This window comes from Pongo abelii, chromosome 18 (assembly GCF_028885655.2).
Source record: "Pongo abelii isolate AG06213 chromosome 18, NHGRI_mPonAbe1-v2.0_pri, whole genome shotgun sequence".
Classification (NCBI taxonomy): domain Eukaryota; kingdom Metazoa; phylum Chordata; class Mammalia; order Primates; family Hominidae; genus Pongo; species Pongo abelii.
Window position 1 is genome coordinate 69,209,192 of NC_072003.2, and position 21,998 is coordinate 69,231,189.

The following is a 21,998-nucleotide window of genomic DNA, read 5'->3' on the forward strand; positions in this document are numbered from 1 at the left end:
TTGCTGGTGAGGACTCCCAAGAATCCCAAGGTGTTGCAAGCTATCACGGCAAGGGGGCTGAGCATGCACTCCAACCTGGGTGACGGAGTGAAACCGTCTCAAAAAAAAAATCATGAGGGAAGGCTCTGTCCTCATGAATAGATTAACCCACTACTCATGGATTAATGAGTTATCATAATTGGGCAACTGGCTAAGCATGCAAAGGATTCAGGTCTTTCTTCCTATTTTAAAGCCACAAGTTGCCCACTTATGATGACTCATTAATCCATGAGTAGTGGGTTAATCTATTCATGAGGACAGATCCCTCCCTCATGATTTTTTTTTTTTTTTTTTTTGAGACAGTTTGATTCTGTCACCCAGGTTGGAGTGCAGTGGCACAATCACGGCTCACTGCAGCCTTTTCTAGGCTCAAGCAATCCTCCCACCTCAGTCCCTACCCCGAGTAGCTGGGACTACAGGTACGCCCCCACTACACCTGGCTAAGTTTTGCATTTTTTATAGAGGTGGAGTTTCACCCTATTGCCCAGGCTGGTCTTGAAGTCCAGGGCTCCAGTAATCTGTCTGCCTTACCTTCCAAAGTGCTAGGTAGGATTACAGGTGTGAGCCACCATGCTGGCCCTCAGTCACCTCTTAAAAGGCCCCACCTCTCAATTCTGCCACATTGGGGATGAAATTTCAACTTGAGTTTTGGAGGGGATAAATATACAAACATAGTGTTTTGGCTTTTTCAAAGATGTCCCTTTGTCATCAGCATCACAACTTTTTCCTTTCTCTGAGTCATTTCCATTGACATACAAATTTGTTGTAATGTCTCTGATCTCTTAAAAAAAAATTATTTGATTGCACAGCCTCCTCCACACTATTTCTATTCCTCTCCTTCCATTCTCTCTTAAACCCATTCAAATCAGGCTTTCATCACACCACTCTACTGAAATGGTGCTTGTCAATGTCACCAACAAATGGGTTCCACATGACCAAGCCCAGTGGTCACTTCCCAGGCCTCGTCTTGCTTGGCTTGTCAGCAGTATTTGACACATCTGATCATTCCCTCCTTTAAACACTTCCTTTTTTTTTTTTTTCCTTCAAGACGGACTTTCACTCTTGTTGCCCAAGCTGGAGTGCAATGGTGTGATCTCAGCTCACTGCGACCTCCACCTCCTGGGTTCAAGTGATTCTCCTGCTTCAACCTCCCTAGTAGCTGGGATTACAGGCACGCACCACCACGCCCGGCTAATTTTTTGTATTTTTAGTAGAAACAGGGTTTCACCATGTTAGCCAGGCTGGTCTCGAGCTCCTGACCTCAGGTGATCCACCCTCTTCAGCCTCCCAAAATGCTGGGATTACAGGTGTGAGCCACCGCGCCCGGCCATCTTCAAACACTTTCTTCGCTTGGCTTTCGGGACACCACACTCAGCTCTCCTGCATCCCTGAACGCTGGTTTTCTTTTTTTTTTCATGTCAGACGGGAAATGTACTGACGTCATAACAAGATTCAAGGGTGCCACGTCTCACACATGCATGTGAACATCCAATCAACACACTTAGGAACTACAAAAGGATCTGACCACTGCTTTTCACTCTCATCTTCATCTCCTAATATTGTCGAGCCCCAGAGGTAAATCATCAAATCTCTTCTCTCAAAACTCAAAGAGCTTGATCCCAGCCAATCTCATTGCTTTAAACACCATCTATATGTTGAAGATTCCCAAATGTGCATCTCCAGCCGTAACTTCTGCCTTAACTCCAGGTTCCTCCTATCCAACTGCCTACTTGTCAGCCTCACCTGGCTGTCTTCATAGACGTCTCTTTATTTTTTTGGAGACGGAGTCTCGCTCTTATCACCCAGGCTGGAGTGCAGTGGCACGATCTTGGCTCACTGAAACCTCCGCCTCCCGGGTTCAAGCAATTCTCCTGCCTCAGCCTCCTGAGTAGCTGGGATTACAGGCCCGCACCACCACGCCCAGCTAATTTTTTAAATTTTTAGTAGAGACTGGGTTTCCTGACCTCAGGTGATCCACCCGCCTTGGCCTCCCAAAGTGCTGGGATTACTACAGGCGTGAGACATTGCACCCGGCCTGTTTTTCTTGATTTCTATACCACTGTCTTTCCTTTAAATTCCCTGAGAGGACTGAATACGTTGTTCCATTACCATTTAGTAGGAAGCAGCCCTGCTGGGTGAGTTGTCAAGCCACGTCACCAAGGGGTTTCCAGCTGCAGTTTATGATTGAATCCTCTGATCTGCCTCCCACTAGATTCCACTATCATTAGCTTCACTGATACCAATGAGTGTGGGTCTGTAGAAATGAATTTTATTCATTTAATTCAGATCTTTGAGAAATTTACACAAAATTGCAGTGAAGATGAAGGCAACAGAAAATATTTTCAAACTGAAACACCCAGCCGTCAGCTATTGTGGATACTGTCGAGAGCAAAAACCACCAGTGCCAGTCAGCATCTGGTAAAGGAGGTTCTCCAGCTCGGTCCAATCCCTTCATTTTCTTGGCAAGTAAGAGGCTGTCTCCCATTTTTCCGGCAACCTTTTCATCATTTCTCGTCTCTTCTTTCAATGCACCACAAGAGGGCAGTGTTTTATCATATTCTCTTTGAATTATATAATACCAACAGTGGAATGAGATGACTTCCAGAAGTAGAAATTGACTATTATGCCAAAACTGTTCACCAAAGTTGATAAAACTCTAGGTTTACAATTGTACCCCGAAGTCATGGGACTGGACCCCATCCCATGGTAAAGCGTCAGTTTAGCAATGATAAAATAACCTTTTGAAAGTTTGTATAGATCAGAAATAAAGTATTTTTTGTGGAAGTCTGTTTTTAAGTATTGAAGGTACTATTTCCTTTCTTGAATTCATATTGCAGATGTACGGTGTGGATTTATTGGTTTATCTCTGCAAACCTTAAAGTAGACGATTGCAAGGACCAGCTGCGGTGGCTCACGCCTGTAATCCCAGCACTTTGGGAGGCTGAGGCAGGCGGATCACCTGAGGTCAGGAGTTGGAGACCAGCCTGTAACACGGTGAAAACCCGTCTCTACTAAAAATACAAAAATTAGCCGGGCATGATGGCAGGTGCCTGTCATCCCAGCTACTAGGGAGGCTGAGGCAGGAGAATCGCTGGAACCTGGGAGGCAAAGGTTGCAGTGAGCCAAGATCACGCCACTGCACTCCAGCCTGGATGACAGAGCAAGACTGCTTCAAAAAAAAATTTTTTTTAATTAAAAAAAAAAAAAGTAGATGACTGCAGTAAGGAAGAGATTTATGAGCTCTTCCTTTCAAGGTATCTGTGTACTGTATATAAACAACAAAAGCTGACCAAGAGTGATAATTGTGCTAGGCATATTAGTCACTGCATTGCAATTGAAAGCAAGAAATATCATAAACAAGCATTAGATGACTAACTACCAAACAAGTTAAATCCCTTAGGGCAGGTAGATTCAGTCTTTTCCTTCTCTTAGCAATTCCCTTCTGCCATAAACTACAGAGAGGTGATTAATAGAACACTGAAGAGTTGAATGATACCTAGCCAAACTGTACCCTAAGACTTTAGCCCTAAAAAGAGGAATTAAATTGTGTAGATGCCTACACAATTTCTAGCATTTTCTAGAACATTTTCTAGCATCTTTCTACATCTTTCCCTAAGTGGCCTCTTGAGCCCAGTCGGATTTTGGTTATATGCCATGATAGTAATCATAAGAATCAGTAAAAATGATCCAAAAATGCACGAATACAGTCGATTCCCTCTTCTATTTATTCCTTGTGGAAAAAGAAAAACCCAAATCTTAAAAACTAAAGCAAATCAGGGAAGCCTGGAAAGACACTCAGATTTGATAACATGTTAGAAGGAAATCCAGTCTTAGGAATCTCATTTTCTAGCTTTGATCTGGTTGTCAGTTGGGATGGACTTGCCCAAGTGATGGCCCACAGAAAGGCCAAATTTCTTGTTTTTCTCCTCATCCTGTACCTCTTTTTTCATTAAGAATCCTGCCTGGAAGTTGAGGTCAAAGAGGCTGCTTGGAGCAAAATACAGTGGTGTCTCATCCCAAATATTCTCCAGGCGTTTCTTCCATCCTTCCAGGATCTGAATTCGGGCGTCTGCTGGAGTGTGCCCAATGCTATATGTCAGTTGAGGTTCTAAGACTTGGAAGCCACAGAAATGCAGAATGCCACTCTGAGGATACAGAAATCACAGAGAGGTAAGTCAACCAATTCCATGCAGTTGTACTGTAAACAACAGAAGCTGGTCTGGGCTTCCCAGTAAGACACTCTGATAAGGAGGCCTCAGGCACCCTAGAGAATCAGTTCAGAGGTAGCGTCTCTCTCTTACCCTCTGCCTAGCCGTTACCAATTTTAGCCTTCTCAGGTGTGTTCTTCTTTAAATGCATAAACCCTTGAAACTGTGCCAACCTGGATCCTTTGCCAAGAAGGCTGGAAGTTCTATTACTTTAGGGAGTCTCAGTTTCTTGGCAGGTGACTCACCAAGACCTGCGTGGGTGCATTTCTCTGCCTCTCCATACAACCAGATGAGTCTTTTTTTTTTTTTTTTTTTTTTTGAGGCAGAGTCTCGCTCGGTCGCCCAGGCTGGAGTGCCGTGGCATGATCTCGGCTCATTGCAGCTTCCATTTCCTGGGTTCAAGCGGTTCTCCTGTCTCAGCCTCCCGAGTAGTTGGGACTACAGGCATGCGCCACCATGCCCAGCTAATTTTTGTATCTTTAGTAGAGACAGGGTTTCACCATGTTGACCAGGCTGGTCTCGAACTCCTAACCTCAAGTGATCCGCCTTCCTCGGTCTCCCAAAGTGCTGAGATTACAGGCCCAGATGAGTCTTGATAAATGATTTTCATAAGTGGGCACTCATTGGCTCTTCTCTCCAACCTTCCTCTTTATAGAAATTATCTTGAGGGTTTGGTAACACCAATAAGCCCACCCCAGGCTTCAGTTTTATCCATGTATAAAGTGGCTGGACTAAATTATTTCTTTTTTCTTCGAAACAGGGTCTCGCCCTGTATCCCAGGCTGGCATGCAGTGGTGTGATCATAGCTCATTGCAGCCTCAACCTCTTGGGTCTCTCTCCTTAGACTCCCAAGTAGCTGGGACCACAGGTGTATGCCACTACATCCAGCTAATTTTTTTTTTTTTTTTTTTGTAGAGATGAGGTCTCACTATGTTGCCCAGGCTGGTCTCAAAGTCCTGGGCTCAAGCGATCCTTCTGCCTCAGCCTCCCAGTAAATCATTTCTTAAATAGTCTTGGGCTCTAATAGTCTGTGGGACTGTATTAGCAACCTGGAGAAGGACAGGAAGGCTGGAGAGAGATGTCAGTCATCTGGCGAGACCAGGGCCCACGGCTATACAAATCAAGGGTAGTGATTTGCACTAGTCCTTGGCTGGGAGAGAATGCTGTTTGAACACATGCACACGCAGGTGTGTTCTACACACATAGGCACCCAGGAAGGCAGGCAAGTTCTTAAAGGAGGCTCCCATCATTCTGAATCATGACCATGCTTTCATCTTCACAACTCAAGATCTGTTTTCAGATGCTGTCTTGAGGTTTTGAACCCCACAGAAGGCTCAATTAATGAATTCCCCCAAAGGTTCATTGAAAATGAGGTACCTGGCCAGGTGCAGTGGCTCACGCCTGTAATCCCAGCACTTTGGGAGGCTGAGGCAGGAGCATCATTTGAGGTCAGGAGTTTGAAACCAGCCTGGCTAACATGGCAAGACCCAGTCTCTACTAAAAAATACAAAAATTCGCCGAGCGTGGTGGCGGGCACCTGTCAGTAGGCTGAGGCAGGAGAATCGCTTGAACCCGGTAGGCGGAGCATGCAGTGAGCTGAGATGGTGTCACTGCACTCCAGCCTAGACGACAGAGCGAGACTCCGTCTCAAAGAAAAAAAAGAAAAGAAAAGAAAATGAGGTACCTGAATTGGCCAGAGAATGACATTCATGTCCCCGTGGATCCCTTGCAGAGAGTACATGGAGCCACTGCCACCAGTGGTGATGGAAAGCACTGCCTTCTTACTCTGCAAAAGAAAAAGCAATAACAAACTTCGCTCCCGTCTACATCCCCTTGGTGACAAGAAGTTAATGAAACAGCTCCAGGGAAAAGAATGCACAAGTCTGTCCTATTTGCTGTTTATATTACTTCATACTTTGGCTCCCCTGAGCTACATAATATGACGCTGCAGGGCCAACATGGTGAAACCTCATCTCTACTAAAAATACCAAAATCAACCTGGCATGGTGGCGCACGCCTGTAGTCTTAGCTACTCAGGCTGTTGAGGCAGGAGAATCACTTGAACCCAGGAGGATGGTCTACAGACCGGCGGCCTGGGGCAAACGAAGGATTCCAAACCCCCACATGTGGCTTAGGACGAGGCTGTCACCATATCCAAAATCAGTGCTGCTGCTGGCTGCCTAGGTGGAGTTATTGGTTGTTCTTATCCATCCTTCCACGGGCTAGGCATGGTGTAGGACAAGCTCTTTCATCTGGAAGGTCTCGAAGGGTTCCCTGTGCAGGATTTGGGCCTCCAAAAAATGAAGACAGGCCTTCTTTTGTTTTTATTACGGAAATTTTTAACACATGTAATGAGAAAATAGTGCTGCGTCTATCACTCACCTTCACCTCTCAGTATTCTGCTATTCTAGTGTTAGCTCGACCCATGACCCCCTTTTTCTCTGGAGCATTTTATTTTATTTTATTATTTCATTTTTTTATTCCTCTGAGACGGAGTCTGGCTCTGTTGCCCAGGCTGGGGTGCAGTAGCACCATCTCAACTAACTGCAAACTGTCTCCCGGGTTCAAGTGATTCTCCTGCCTCAGCCTCCCAAATAGTCGGGATTACAGGCGCCCACCACATCTGGCTAATTTTTGTTTTTGTTTTTGATATGGAGTCTCACTCTGTCACCCAGGCTGGAGTGCAGTGGCGCGATCTCGGCTCACTGCAACCTCTGCCTCCCGGGTTCAAGCAATTATCTTGCCTCGGCCTCCCGAGTACCGGGGACTACAGGCACGTGCCACCACACCCGGCTAATTTTTTTTGTATTTTTAGTAGAGACGGGGTTTCGCCGTGTTAGGCAGGATAGTCTTGATCTCCTGACCTTGTGATCCGCCCGCCTCGGCCTCCCAAAGTGCTGGGATTACAGGTATGAGCCACTGTGCTTGGCCTTTTATTTTTTAAGATGGAGTCTTGCTTTGTTGCCCAGGCTGGAGTGCAGTGGCACGATCTTGGCTCACTGTAACCTCCACCTCCTGGGTTTCAGGCAATTCTCCTGGCTCAGCCTCCTGAGTAGCTGGGATTGTAGGTGCCCGCCACCACACCCAGCTAATTTTTGTATTTTTAGTAGAGACGGGGTTTCGCCATGTTGGCCAGACTGGTCTGAAACTCCTGACCTCAGCCTCCCAAAGTACTGAAATTACAGGTGTGAGCCACTGCGCCCGGCCTCTGGAGCATTTTAAAACAAATCCCAAACATCATGTCATTCCATCTGTAAAAACTTGATTATGCGTCTCTCCCAAAGGACCTGGAGCCTAGGCTTAGGATCTAATTGTGCTCAAAACCCTGCATCAGAGCTGGGCACAGTGGCTCACACCTGTAATCACAGCATTTTGGGAGGCTGAGGTGGGTAGATCACCTGAGGTCAGGAGTTCAAGACCAGCCTGACCAACATGGAGAAACCCCGTCTCTACTAGAAATACAAAATTAGCCGGGCATGGTGGCGCATGCCTGTAATCCCAGCTACTCGGGAGGCTGAGGCGGGAGAATCGCTTGAACCCAGGAGGTGGAGGTTACAGTGAGCCGAGATCCTGCCACTGCACTCCAGCCTGGGCAACAAGAGGGAAACTCCATCTCAAACAAACAAACAAACAAACACCCCTGCATCAGGACAGACCACCCAGAAGCCGGCTGTCAGAGCATTCAGAACCGTCCACCTACCCGGAAGGGTCCTTTGTCATACATGGCAGCGTACGTGTAAGCAAACTCTCCTACGAACACTCGCTCAAACCAGCCTTTCAGAATGGCAGGGACTCCAAACCACTGCAGGGGGAACTGTGGGACAGAAGACATCATTGAGGTCAGACCAGGGGCTCCCCAAGCCCAGAAGGTGGCTCGGAGTGCTGAGCCGCTCCCCATGATGGCACTGTGCGGGGAGCCCCTCTTCACACCTTTCCCATTCCTCCTGGGGAGTTAGCACTTTAAGGAAAGAGATCATTATTGTCCTTGGTCAGCCAACTTGACAGTCTTCTTTTTCACTGAAAATGCAAATATTGAGTGCGTCCGAGTAAAGCTAGATACACAGAAGACTTGTTGATATGAAACTTGTTTGTATGAAATCACATTTGGCTGCAAAGTCTAAATAGCAAGGATTGCAAACAAGGTTTGCTTCATGCTGTTGCTTCAATCAGTATTTTCCCAAGAGTTTGCTTTAGTAGGTGTGGTATCAACAATATGACTGTTGGCCAGGCGCAGTGGCTCAAGCCTGTAATCCCAGACCTTTGGGAGGCCAAGGCGGGTGGATCACTTGAGGGCATGAGTTTGAGACCAGCCTGGCCAACATGGTGAAACCTCATCTCTACTAAAAATACCAAAATCAACCTGGCATGGTGGCACACGCCTGTAGTCCTAGCTACTCGGGCTGTTGAGGCAGGAGAATCACTTGAACCCAGGAGGTGGAGGTTACAGTGAGCCGAGATCGTGCCACTGCACTCCAGCCTGGGTGACAGAGTGAAACCCCATCTTGGAAAAAAATGAAGATAGGCCTTCTTCATTTTATGACTGTCCCTTGTTACCATGGATGAAAAATCATATCACTTAGAATAAACTAAATCACTCAAAAATGCAAACTAATAATCAGTGTGATGGCTGAGTGCAGTTGCTCATGCCTGTAATCCCAATATTTTGGGAGGCCAAGGTGGGAGGACCACTCGAGCCCAGGAGTTTGAGACCAGCCTGGGCAACAAAGTGAGACTTTGTCTCTACAAAAAAATTTAAAAATTAGCCTGGTGTGATGGTGCACATCTCTAGTCCCAGCTATATGAGAGGCTGAGGCAGGAGGATTGCTTGAGCCCAGGAGTTGGAGGCTGCAGAGAGCTGTGATCACCACTGTATTCCAGCCTGGGTGACAGAGCAAGACTCCATCTCTAAATAATAATAATAATAATGACAACATGGCTAGGTGCAGTTGCTCATGCCTTTAATTCCAGCACTTTTGGAGGCCAAGGTGGGTGGATCACTTGAGGTCAGGAATTTGAGACCAGCCTGGCCAACATGGTGAAACCCTGTTTCTACTAAAAATACAAAAATTAGTCGAGCGTGGTGGTGCATGCCTGTAGTCCCAGCTACTTGGGAGGCTGAGGCAGGAGAATGGCTTGAACCCGGGGGGCGGAGGTTGCAGTGAGCCGAGATTGCGCCATTGCACTCCAGCCTGGGCAACAGAGTGAGACTCCATCTCAAAAACAAATAAATAAATAAATAAATAAATAGAATGTTAAAAAATAAAAATAACAATGAATAATAATTAGTGTGACTAAGGTTCATCAGGGACTTCCCATGAGAAAGTCTTGTCTGACCTCTTATCCTAATAAAAGCAGAGTAAGGCCTATACCAGGAGGTTTTCTTATCCTTGATTCATGATTTAAAGATATGAAAGGCACATGCCTATAATCGCAGCCCTTTGGGAGGCCTAGGCAGGCGGATCACTTGAGCCCAACAGTTTGAGACCAGCCTGGACAACATGGTGAGACCCCATCTATCTGTACAAAAAAATTAAAAAATTAGCAGGGCATGGTGGCGTGCACCGATAGTCCCAGCTATTCGGGAGACTGAGGTGGGAGGATCATTTGAGCCCAGGAGGTTGAGGCAGCAGTGAGCAGAGATCATGCCACTGCACTCCATCCTGGGGGATCGTGAGACCTTGTCTCCAATTAAAATTTTTTTTTAAAGCCATCCTTTGGGGTACTGGCTAGTGGCATGTGGCTTTGATTCTTAGCAACAGGCCTATGGGTAAAATAAAGGACTTCAAGGATTGGATGTTTTGTAGCTGATTGAATAACTAAAAAAAAAAAGAGAGGAAAAAAAAACCAAAAACCACAGCCTGTACCACCCTCCTCGTGGTTTCCAGGATCATATACATTCTATGTTCAATATCAAAAGACTGGCTGGAATTGTAAAAGCAAAGTCATTGAGTACAGTCACATTTATAGGAAAGATCACTGATGAGATGCACACACAATCCCAGCATTTTCTGCTAAACGGTAAGGCAGCTTCCCGAAGAAGAAAGGCCGTGGTTTGCTGCAGGAACACATTCAGCAGGGTTTCAAAGCCCCCTTCAGCTGGCAGGCTGCAGTGGCAGAGAAGTCAATGTCTCATGGATTATTCTACAGAGTATTTGGGGTTCTTATGGAGAAAGGAGGAGAACTGCAAATTTTGAGAGAGTCCAACAGGAATCGCTAACTGCAGGAATCACTAACTGAAGGGGAAACTAAGTACATGGAAGAAAGCAAGCTCAAAGATTATACAGCATCTCTGCAGCTGCATTTCTTTCTTTCTTTCTTTTTTTTTTGAGACGGAGTCTCGCTCTGTCTCCATGTCACCAGGATGGGGTGCAGTGGTGCAATCTTGGTTCACTTCAACCTCCACCTCCCGGGTTCAAGCGATTCTCCTGCCTCAGCCTCCAGAGTAGCTGGGACTACAGGCGCATGCCACCATGCCCAGCTAATTTTTGTAGTTTTAGTAAAGATGGGGTTTCACCGTGTTGGTCAGGATGGTCTTGGTCTCTTGACCTTGTGATTCACCCGCCTTGGCCTCCCAAAGTGCTGGGATTACAGGCGTGAGCCACCATGCCTGGCCTTGCAGTTGCATTTACACATGCAACAGTAATACAGCCAGATTCCCAATATCTGTGAAATCCATGTAATACTGCACCTTTAAAGTAATCACCCTTATTTGCAGAGAATGCAGTAAAGTGGGTGACTGTTTAAGATCCCATAGCTAATTAGGTACATGTCTAGGACAATAAGCATGCAAATGTCCATGACACCCCTTCTGATGTCCCCCCATACCTGGAATATCACAAGGTCTGCGGCTTCCAGCTTCTTTTGTTCAGCCACAATATCTGGGCTCAGATGGCCTTCTTTATAAGCCAGAACAGACTCGGCAGGATACTGAAAGTTCTCAGGGTCCTTCAGTTTACCTGCAGAGAAGAAAAAGAGAGGCTGGGGCCAGAGGGGCCAAAGCTGGGCCAGAGGACCCACAGGCAAGGAGATCCGCAAAGAACTAATTAAAGAGGGGAGGAGGAACTCCTACCTGTGATGTCCTTTCTGGAAATGATGGGATTGAAGTTCATGGCATACAGGTCCGACTCCACCACCTCCCATCCTTTCTTCTTCAAAGCCGCTACAGCAGCCTCCTTCATGGCATAGTTGAAGGACGTCCTCTCTGAGTGAGCCAGTACGATCAGTGCTCTTCTGCCTACAGAGACACGCACAAAGCACACAGGGAAAACCCATTACCAACCAGCAAACCTTCAGCTACAGGGGAGTTGCAGTCTGTAAAGGAGGGGGCGGCTTTGTTCAACATTAGGTTATTGCATTCCATCTCCTGTAGCCAGAAATGTATTTTCCCCTTAAAAGTACTGAAGATTAAAGGAAACATTTTAATCAGTGGCTGATTTAATAAATAATGTTGACAACCGGGCTCCGCGGCTCATAATTGTAATCCCAGCACTTTGGGAGGCCAAGGCGGGCAGATCACCTAAGGTCAGGCGTTTGAGACCAGCCTGGCCAACATGGCGAAACCCTGTCTCTACTAAAAATACAAAAATTAGCTGGGTGTGGTGGCAGGCACCTGTAACCCAAGCTACTCGGGAGGCTGAGGCAGGAGAATCACTTGAACTCGGGAGGCAGAGGTTGCAGTGAGCCAAGATTGCACCATTGCACTCCAGCCTGGGCGACAAAGCGAGACTCCGTCTCAAAAAAAAAAAAAAAAAAGGATGCTCTTCGTGACCTGTCAGGAAAAGCAAAATTAAAATGAGACATTTACCCATGAGTTTACATGGGTACTGTGTTTACATTTACCATGAGTTAACATTTACCCACAAAATGTAAAACAAATAACACCCAGGGTTATTAAGATTGTACCAACAGAAAAATTGGCGCCTTACTGGTGGGAATATGAATTGCCTCAACCTTTAGGGAAAGTAATCAGGCACAATCTCTTAAAACTTTAAAGACACATAAATCTTTTATCTCGCTCTCCAATTTGGGGGAATCTGTTCTACAGACTAAAAGCATCAGGCTATAAGAGCAAGGATGTGTATTACACCATGCTTTTCACTGACAAAAATTAGATATAACCTGATTATCTATGGGGAACATTTTAATAAATTATGGGTACATCCACACTACAGGATATTTTGCTGTTAACAAGAATGAGTTGGCCAGGCACGGTGGCTCGAGCCTGTAAACCCAGCACTTTGGGAAGCTGAGGCGGGCAGGTCACGAGGTCAAGAGATCGAGACCATCCTGGCCAACATGGTGAAACTCTGTCTCTACAAAAATACAAAAATTAGCTGGGCATGGTAGCGGGCACCTGTAATCCCAGCTATTCGGGAGGCTGAGGCAGGAGAATCGCTTGAACCCAGGAAGCAGAGGTTGCAGTGTGCCGAGATCGTGCCACTGCACTCCAGCCTGGGTGACAGACTAAGACCTCAGAAAAATAAATAAAAAAAAATAAAAGTAAAAAAAATATAAAAAAGAATGAGTTAAACCGGCTGGGCACAGTGGCTGGAGCCTATAATCCGGCTACTTGGAAGGCTGAGGCAACAATTGGAAGGCTGAGGCGACAAGATCCCTTGAGGCCAGGAGATGGAGACCAGCGTGGGCAGCATAGTGACAACTTGTCACTAAAAAAATTTTTTTTAGAGACTGTTGACCAGGTACGGTTGTTCACGCTTCTAATTCCAGCACTTTGGGAGGCCAAGGCGGGAACATTGCTTGAGCCCAGGAGTTCGAGACCAGCCTGGGCAACATGACAAAAGCGAAACCCCTTCTCTACAAAAAGTACAAAAATTAGCTGGGCATGGTGGTGCATGCCTGCAGTCCCAACTACTCAGGAGGCTGAGAGATGGAAGGATCACTCGAACCCAGGAGGTTGAGGCTGCAGTGATCCATGATTGCCGCACTGCACTCCAGCCTGGGTGACAGAGGGAGACCCTGTCTCAAATAAACAAATTTTAAAAATTAAAAAAATTAAAATGAATTAACTATATGTAGTGACTCAAAAAGATATCCATGATATATTATTAACTGATAAAAAAGCAAGTGAATATGAATCCATTTTTATTTAAAATGAAAGTGAGAGGGAGAGAGAGGGAAGGGAAGGAAGACAAAGAAAATACAAAAAAAAGAAAAAGAAAAAAGAAATGACATATATTTGTAGTAGACTTGCAGCACCTTGGTATGAGGGGGAAAAATGTTCAATGATCACATTAAACTTTTTTTTTTTTTTTGACAGTCTCACTCTGTTGCCCAGGCTGGAGTGCAGTGGCGTGATCTCAGCTCACTGCAATCTCCGCCTCTCAGGTTCAAGTGATTCTCCTGCCTTAGCATCCCCAGTAGCTGGGATTACAGGTGTGAGCCACCGTGCCAGGCCAATCACATTAAACTATTAACAGCTCAGCTTCCTTTATAAGTAAGAAATGGCAAAGGGGTACAGGTAGAAGGGAAATGGGCCTCTTTTATATTAACAAGGTTGTCAGAGGCAGACCAGTAAGGCGCCATTTTTTCTGTTGGTACAATCTTCAATTTGCAAGAACAGTTATTTAGTGGATCCTTACGATGTGCTAGGCACTGCCCTAAGTGCTTTGCATTCCTTTTTTTTCTTTTTCTTTTTCTGAGACAGGGTCTCGATCTGTTGCCCAGGCTGGAATGCAGTGGCATGATCTCAGGTCACTGCAGCCTTGACTTCTCAGGCTCAAGCTATCCTCCCACCTCAGCCTCCTGAGTAGCTGGTACTACAGGTGTGCACCACCACACCTAATTTTTTTTTTTTTTGTAGAGACAGGGACTTGCCATGTTGCCCAGGCTGGTCAAATTTGGAGCCATGTTGCCCTGGCTGGAGCAATTTTGCCTGCCTCAGCCTCCTACAGTGTTGGGATTATAGGTGTGAGCAACCACGCCCAGCCTGCACTTTCTTCCTTTGTCAGGACAACCTGCTATGTTTTAAACGTGTCCCCCTCCAAAATTCAGGTGCTGCCAATGTGAGAGGATTAACAGATGGGGCCTGTGAAAGGTGATTAGGCGAGGGGGTCTCCTTCCTCATGAGTGGGATTAAGGCCCTCATAAAAGAAGCTTCGCCCAGCATGGGGCTCACCTGCCTTTCCACCTTCTACCTCCTGCCATCTGTGTAAGGATGCAGCATTCCTCCAAATGCAGCTCTCGCCAGACAGCCAAACCTGCCAGCGCCTTGATCTTCGACTTCCCAGCTTCCAGAACTGTGAGAAATCAATTTCTCTTTTTTATTAACTACCTAGTCCCAAGTATTATGTATGGCAGCACAAAATAGACTGAGATACACCCTATGAGGTCAATACCATGAGTAGCCCCATGTTACAGATGAGAAAACTGAGGCACAGGAGTGAAGCAAGTTACCCAAGTGTGTAGTCATTAAGTGGTGAAGCTGGAATAATTTAAAAACATAGAGAGTGGCTGGGCGTGGTGGCTCACACCTGTAATCCCAGCACTTTGGGAGGCTGAGGCAGACAGCTTGCTTGAGCCCAGGAGTTTGAGACCAGCCTGGCTAACATGGAGAAACCCCGTTTCTACCAAAAAAAAAAAAAAAAAAAATTAGCTGGGGGTAGTGGTGTGTGCCTGTAGTCCCAGCTACTCAGGAAGCTGAGGTGGGAAGATCGTTTGAGCCAAGAAGGGGGAGGTTGCAGTGAGCCGTGATCACACCACTGTACTCCAGCCTGGGCAACAGTGAGACTTACAGTGAGAAATACAAACAACAGCGTGCAAGGGCATAGAGCAAAGTGCCAGAGAAAGGACGCTTACCCCCACAGTTGCTCCTGATAATGTGCGCTACTACTTCATACCCTACCATGAACAGTGGGTGGAGCTGGGAGAGAAGGCATCTGCAACTTTTTTTGGGGGGTGCTGGCGGGGGAGATGGAGTCTTGCTCTGTCACCCAGGCTGGAGTGCAGTGGTGTGATCTCGGCTCACAGCAACTTCCGCCTCCCGGGTTCAAGCGATTCTCCTTCCTCAGCCTCCCAAGTAGCTGGGATTACAGGCACGTGCCACCATGCCCGGCTAATTTTTTGTATTTTTTGTTTTAGTAGAGATGAGGTTTCACCATGTTAGCCAGGATGGTCTCGATGTCCTAACCTCATGATGCACCTGCCTCGGCCTCCGAAAGTGCTGGGATTACAGGCGTGAGCCACTGCGCCCGGCCGGCATCTGCAACTTTTTTGCACCATCTGAATAACTAGAAATAACTAAAATAACTAGAAAGGCACATTTAAGCCTTAAGCTCTCTTCCTGCTTTTATTATTGACCACATCTAGCAAGGGAAGTGCCTCTTGGGCTAAATTCAGCCAAGTGTAACTTTCAGGGCCCAGTATGCCAAACCAGGGGATTTCCAAACTTGGTCCTAGGGTTCTGGACTCTTGAAACTAATATTCAGTGGAATAGGTGTCTGATGATGATTTCAATGCGCTGGAAGTGATTGACTTGCTTTGGATAGCTTGGAAAAAGGAAAAGGAAGCTCTGAGACTGCCTCAACAAATTCCTACCTCTTTAACCCATGGATTTAACATGACCGGGAGGCAAGTGAGCATATTCGGCTCTAACAGGCATTTTCTTTGTAACTTACCTTGCGATTAGTCTTATCAATGTTTACTGATCGCCGCTCTGACAGTTTTTGTTTGTTTGTTTTTTTGAGACGGAGTCTTGCTCTGTCGCCCAGGCTGGAGTGCAGTGGCACGATCTCGGCTCACTGCAAGCTGCGCCTCCCGGGTTCACGCCATTCTCCGGCTTCAGCCTCCTGAGTAGCTGGGACTACAGGCGCCTGCCGCCACGCCCGGCTAATTGTATTTTTAGTAGAGATGGGGTTTCACCGTGTTAGCCAGGATGGTCTCTATTTCCTGACCTCTTGATCCGCCTGTCTCGGCCTCCCAAACTGCTGGGATTGTTACAGGCGTGAGCCACCGCGCCCGGCCAACAGTTTTTATTTTATTGACTTCTCATCAATGTTAACAAGCATTTTCTAAGTAGTAAGACAATCAATGCACTTCTCAGAAAATGAGCAAATCAGGATATCCATCTCTTGCTCTTTCAAGGAGCTCAGACTCTAATAGCTATAAGCAGGCCTGTGACTTTACAATTCTTCATGTAAGGCAACACACAAGCAGGAATAATATATTTGCAACAAATACAACCATCAAAGTGCAGTACCTGGAATAGGTAGATCCCCAAAACAACTCAAAAGAAAAATGATCAAAAGAAGGTTGTGTGTGGGGCGCGGTGGCTCACACCTGTAATCTCAGCACTTTGGGAGGCTGAGGCGGGCAGATCACCTCATGTCAGGAGTCGGAGACCAGCCTGGTCAACATGCTGAAACCCCGTCTCTACTAAAAATGCAAAAAAAATTAGCCAGGTGTAGTGGCAGGTGCCTGTAATCCCAGCTACTCAGGAGGCTGAGGCAGGAGAATTGCTTGAATCCAGGAGGCGGAGGTTGCAATGAGCTGAGATCGCACCATTGCACTCCAGCCTGTGCAACAGAGCAAGCCTCTGTCTCAAACAAACAAACAAACAAAAAGATGGTTGTGAATAGGCAATTGGAAAGTTTTCTGGGCCTGGAGGGTTCATTATCCCTTCCTGCCACTTAACTAGCTGAGCAACATGACCTGGGAGGAGTTAGACTATTAGAGTTTACCCTGAGAGAGGCCACAAGATGCACACACAGATAATCTCTTCAGGGTACAATGGCATTAGTGTGTTAGGAGAGGTAAGGGACAAAGTTCAACAGAAGGCTGGGCGCGGTGGCTCATGCCTGTAATCGTAGCACTTTGGGAGACCGAGGCGGGTGGATCACTTGAGGTCTAGAGACCAGCCTGGCCAACGTGGTGAAACCCCGTCTCTACTAAAAATACACAAATTAGTTGGGCATGGTGGTGGGCGCCTGTAATCCCAGCTACTTGGGAGGCTGCAGCACAAGAATCGTTTGAACCTGGGAAGTGGAGATTGCAATGAGCCAAGATCACGCCACTGCACTACAGCCTGGGCAACAGAGTCAGACTCCATCTCAAAAAGTTCAACAGAGGAAAACTTCAGGACTTCAGGGCTGGACCATTCGGAAAGGCCCTCAGAGGAGCTTGCCATTTGAGCTGAATTTGGTCTTGAACTCCTGGCCTCAAGCAGTCCTCCTGCCTCAGCCTCCCAAAAGTGCTGGGATTACAGGAGTGAGCCACCACTCCCAGCCAAAAATTTTTTTTTTTTTAATTAGCTGGGTTTCAAGTTCTTCTGCTCTAACCAAAAAAATTAGCTGGGTGTGGTGGCACACACCTGTAGTCCCAGCTACTCAGGGGGCAAAGATGGGACAATCACTTGAGCCCAGGAGGTCAAAGCTGAAGTGAGCCCTGATCATGCCACTGCACTCCAGCCTGGGCAACAAAGCAAGACCCTGTCTCAAAAAGAAAAAAAAAAGTACGATAAAGGTAAGCCTTTATATCAGTTTCATGCATTCTCCTTCTGCCTTGTCTTCTCACTTGAGTGCTCCAGGGAACATGAGTGCGAATCAGATACATCTATTAGTTGCAAACAAAAAACCTGGATGCTTTAGTTAACCTCAAGATTTGGTTAGCTGGGTACAGCTAAAACTAATTATACAAGATCCAAGTCTTCCCTTTTTCCCTCATTACCACCCCCTTTTTGTGTTTAAGCTACACATAAATACAGAACATTCTGTAAGATTGAAAAGTCAGGAAATAGTTTCTGCCCTAGTATTGGAGGAGAGGGTGCCAGTGCCTCGACGCTGAAGAATGAAATACAAGGGAAACAGCAACCACCGTGTATGCGGCAAGCCTCTCAGCTGTCAGAATCTATTCCCTGCTGTCTCTGCCAGTAACTCATGCTGGGCTACCAATCCCCAGCTTAGTCCCTTTCTCAGAGATCCTGATAATTTCAGTTTGTCAACTGCAAGGGCAATCTGTTCCTCCACTCACTTTGACCAAGATGGGCTTCTTTGTGTGCAGGTGCATTTTTAGAGGCAGGACCAGGTCCACAGGGAAGGAAATTACAAAACACAGGATTCTGCCCCAGATGAGGCAACAGCTTTCTAAATCTTAGTACTGTCCAATCTCAGAGTGAGATTATTTGGGAAACAGCTCTCAGTCCCTGCCGTTGTCTCAGCTGGTTATTTATGCCTTGGGTGGAGCTGGGGTGGCCTCTGAGTTCCCCTAGGGTTGATGGCCGAGTGGGAAGGCTCTATCACTGAAATGGACCCAATACTAGAAACGGATCCAATACGACCTGATCAGGTTTGCCTAATCCAAGGGCCTCAATGGAAAATACCTCCCAAGGCCAGACACGGTGGCTCACGTCAGTATTCCCAGCATTCGGGGAGGCTGAGGTGGGTGGATCACCTGAGGTCGGGAGTTCGAGACCAGCCTGGCCAACTTGGCGAAACCCGTCTCTACTAAAAATATAAAAATTAGCCGCACATGATGGCGCACTCCTGTAATCCCAGCTACTTGGGAGGCTGAGATGGGAGAATCGCTTGAACCCGGGAGGCGGAAGTTGCGCTGAGCTGAGATAGCACCATTGCACTACAGCCTGGGCGACAAGAGCAAAACTCCGTCTGAAACAAAACAAAACAAAACAAAACAAAACCTGTGCCTGGCAGTCTGGAGCCTGGAGCCGGTTCTGGTCTCTGTCAAACTGGAGCCTATAAAGGCATCAGTTTCCTCCACTCCTGTCCACCAATCGCCAGATATTCTGATTTTCTTCAGATTTAAGTGAAATCACCCATTTTAATGTTAGCAACTTATTTCAAAGTGTTTTAAATACTATAGACCAAAAGAAGTATGGGCTGTGACCGTAAGCCTGATTTGGCCTCTGACGGCCAGTTTCTGACCACAGTTTTGGAGGGAATTTCTGCTTCCAAGGTCAAGTTTCTCCTAAATGCCCACTAGAGTTCGTGGGGTGGAGTGAGGAAGGATCCGCGACTCCGGATACAAACAGAAGCTCTCCCTCTCCCGGAGTCCGATCAAGGCTCATTCCAGGCCCTAATCTCTTCCCTTTGTGGGTTTTGAGTCAAGGAACAAAATTCAGGGCCAAGCCCCTACAACCTCCTCCACAGGCACCAGTGCTCCGGTGACGACCGCCAAGCACCCCGCCCTTTGTAGCACTCACCGACCATGGCTCTGGTGCAGTCCAGGGCGCTGATTGGCTGGGCTCGTGGTTGCCGGGCGACCCTGGCCGGAACTAGGCTCTCGATGGGCTGGGCGGCTTCTGCGGCAACAGTGCAGGACTCGTGTGTGTGGTGCGCGGTGCATTCTCTTATATATCCTGCCCGGCCTGTTTGAGTTGGACAGACTACAAGGGCGGGACCCAACGCCTGAATCCTGGGGTGCTGGGCAGAGGATGCCGAGGCTGCAGCTCCAGGAAGGGAGGGAGCCTGGGGGATGAAGGAGGGGCCTCTCCACTCTCACCCGCCCGAGCAACTGGTGGAAGTCAAGAAAAGTCTCTGGGGGTGGGGGAGGGGTTTGTGGGGGTGTGTGACAGAGGCCTCAAAAATCTGGCTGGAGGGGCTAAGGCAAGCCCATCTGCGCACTGCGCCCTGAGGGGCAAGAGGATGCAGGGTGGAAGTCGTCCCAAGAGAGTCCAGGGATCAAGTGGGCATGTCCTTTTAGCCTTGGCAAGAAATGGAGCAGAAAAAGAGCCGGATGCGGATTACTGTGGCGCCGTAGGCTCAGATTCTGCTGAGTCACTGTGACTGTGGATTTGGAAGGCTGAGAGTCCCTGGAGACGAATTTGTTTCTTCCTTTGCAAGATTCAGATTCTGCACTTGGGGGCCCATACAACACACTTCCCTGGGTGCATGCCACTGCACCACCCCTGCTCCTCAAGGCACGTAATGGGGGAACTAATTGGTTTTGTTTCCCATGAGCTAAGGCAAGGCTGGTGTGGAGATAGCAGTTATAGGGAAGCATATTAAAGAATAGCCAAAACGGGGCCAGGCGCGGTGGCTCACACCTGTAATCCCAGCAATTTGGGAGGCCGAGGTGGGCGGATCACCTGAGGTCAGGAGTTCGAGACCAGCCTGGCCAACCTGGTGAAGCCCTGTCTGTACTGAAAATACAAAAATTAGCCGGCCGTGATGGCGGGCGCCTGTAGTCCCAACTACTCGGGAAGCTGAGGCAGGAGAATCGCTTGAACCCGGAAGGCGGAGGTTGCAGTGGGTGGAGATCGTGCCACTGCACCCCCGCCTGGGTGACAAAGTGAGACTCCGTCTCAAAAAAAATCTCTATAAAGTAAGTTACGGTAAAGAAGGAGATATACTGTCAGTAGGTGAAGGAAAAAGAACTAGAGCTTTAAAGTGGTAATTAACCAACAGAAGAATTACAGATGGGGGAGGTAAGGATGACACAGGGCCCTTCCATTGTCCCTCCAGTGCAAAAGTTAAGGAGGCACCAGAAAACTGGTCACCAACTCCCGACCTCAGGTGATCCTACCGCCTTGGCCTCCCAAAGTGCTGGGATTACAGGCTTGAGCCACTGCGCCTGGCCTTAATTAATTTAAATTTAGATAGCCACATGTCACTAGTGTCTGGAAAGACCTGAGCTGGTTCAGATAGAGGCTGCAGTGTGCTGGCTATTCTATCTCTCACTCTTCTAGTGAGATTGTTTTGTCAATCTCCAGTCTCTCTGACCCATCCAGAGGTGGGGCTCAAAGCCCCAAAGCTTGAGTGTCATGTTCCGTCGCTGGTTTCCAGCATGGCCAGTTCCCATCCTCAGGCATCTTGTTAACATGAACTATACAGGGGCCCATCCCAAGTCATCTCATTAGCATAAACCATCAGGAGTGGTCTGAGAGGCCCACAGTGAATAAGATGGACACTCCTATCATTTGGGATTTAGAGGCTCAGGGGCATGATGATAGTTCACTGCAGCCTCGACCTTCTGGAGTCAAGCAATCCTCCTGCCCCAGCCTCCTGAGTAGCTGAGATGACAGGTGCATGCCATCATGCCTGGCTAATTTTTATTTATTTTTTTGATAGAGACAGGGTCTCACTATGTTGTCCAAGCTGGTCTCAAACTCCTGGGCTCATGTGATCCTCCCGCTTTGATCTCCCAAAGTGCTGGAGTTACAGGTATATGCCACCCCTCCTGGCCAAATTTGTTACTACACAGTGGTAAAGACAGACATTTGAGGTGGCAGTGAGCCAAGATCATGCCACTGCACTCCAGCCTGGGCAACAGAGGGAGATCCTGTCTCAAAAGAAAAAAAGGAACTTACTGGCCGGGCACAGTGGCTCAGGCCTGTAATCCCAGCACTTTGGGAGACTGAAGTGGGTGGATCACTTCAGCTCAGGAATTGGAGACCAGCCTGGCCAACATGGTGAAACCTCGTCTCTACTAAAAATACAAAAACATTACCTGGGTGTGGTGGTGGGTGCCTGTAGTCCCAGCTACTCGGGAGGCTGAGGCACGAGAATCGCTTGAATTCGGGAGGCAGAGGTTGCAGTGAGCTGAGATCGCGCCACTGCACTCCAGCCTGGGCAACAGAGCGAGATTCCATCTCAAGAAAAAAAGAAAAAGAAAAAGCTGCTGTGGAGCATGGGCAAGCACTGCTGCCTGGACAAAGACTGAGGGTCCTCGGGAAGGCAGTACTGACGTACAGGTTTCCAGCAGGCTGGCGTGTGTGTTCTCTCCTGCAGGTCTGCAGCCAGGCGTGCCAAGAGAGGGGGGGTCTGAGGGATTGATGTAGGT

General features: G+C 47.5%; 1 protein-coding gene and 1 non-coding gene across 3 annotated transcripts; both read right to left on the minus strand.

Moving 5' to 3' along the window:
• Positions 1–1,065: 1,065 nt before the first annotated feature.
• NQO1 (NAD(P)H quinone dehydrogenase 1) lies at positions 1,066–19,601 on the minus strand. 2 transcript variants are annotated; one of them, NM_001131680.1, is given in 6 exon segments: positions 1,066–4,184; positions 5,932–6,033; positions 7,948–8,061; positions 11,073–11,203; positions 11,317–11,481; positions 19,420–19,544. In NM_001131680.1, coding segments are annotated over 6 exon segments (825 nt in total). In that variant the 5' UTR covers positions 19,427–19,544; the 3' UTR covers positions 1,066–3,878.
• LOC112129487 (small nucleolar RNA U13) lies at positions 1,456–1,559 on the minus strand. The gene has a single exon (XR_002911883.1). It is a non-coding gene; the product is annotated as a small nucleolar RNA U13 (small nucleolar RNA).
• Positions 19,602–21,998: the final 2,397 nt, after the last annotated feature.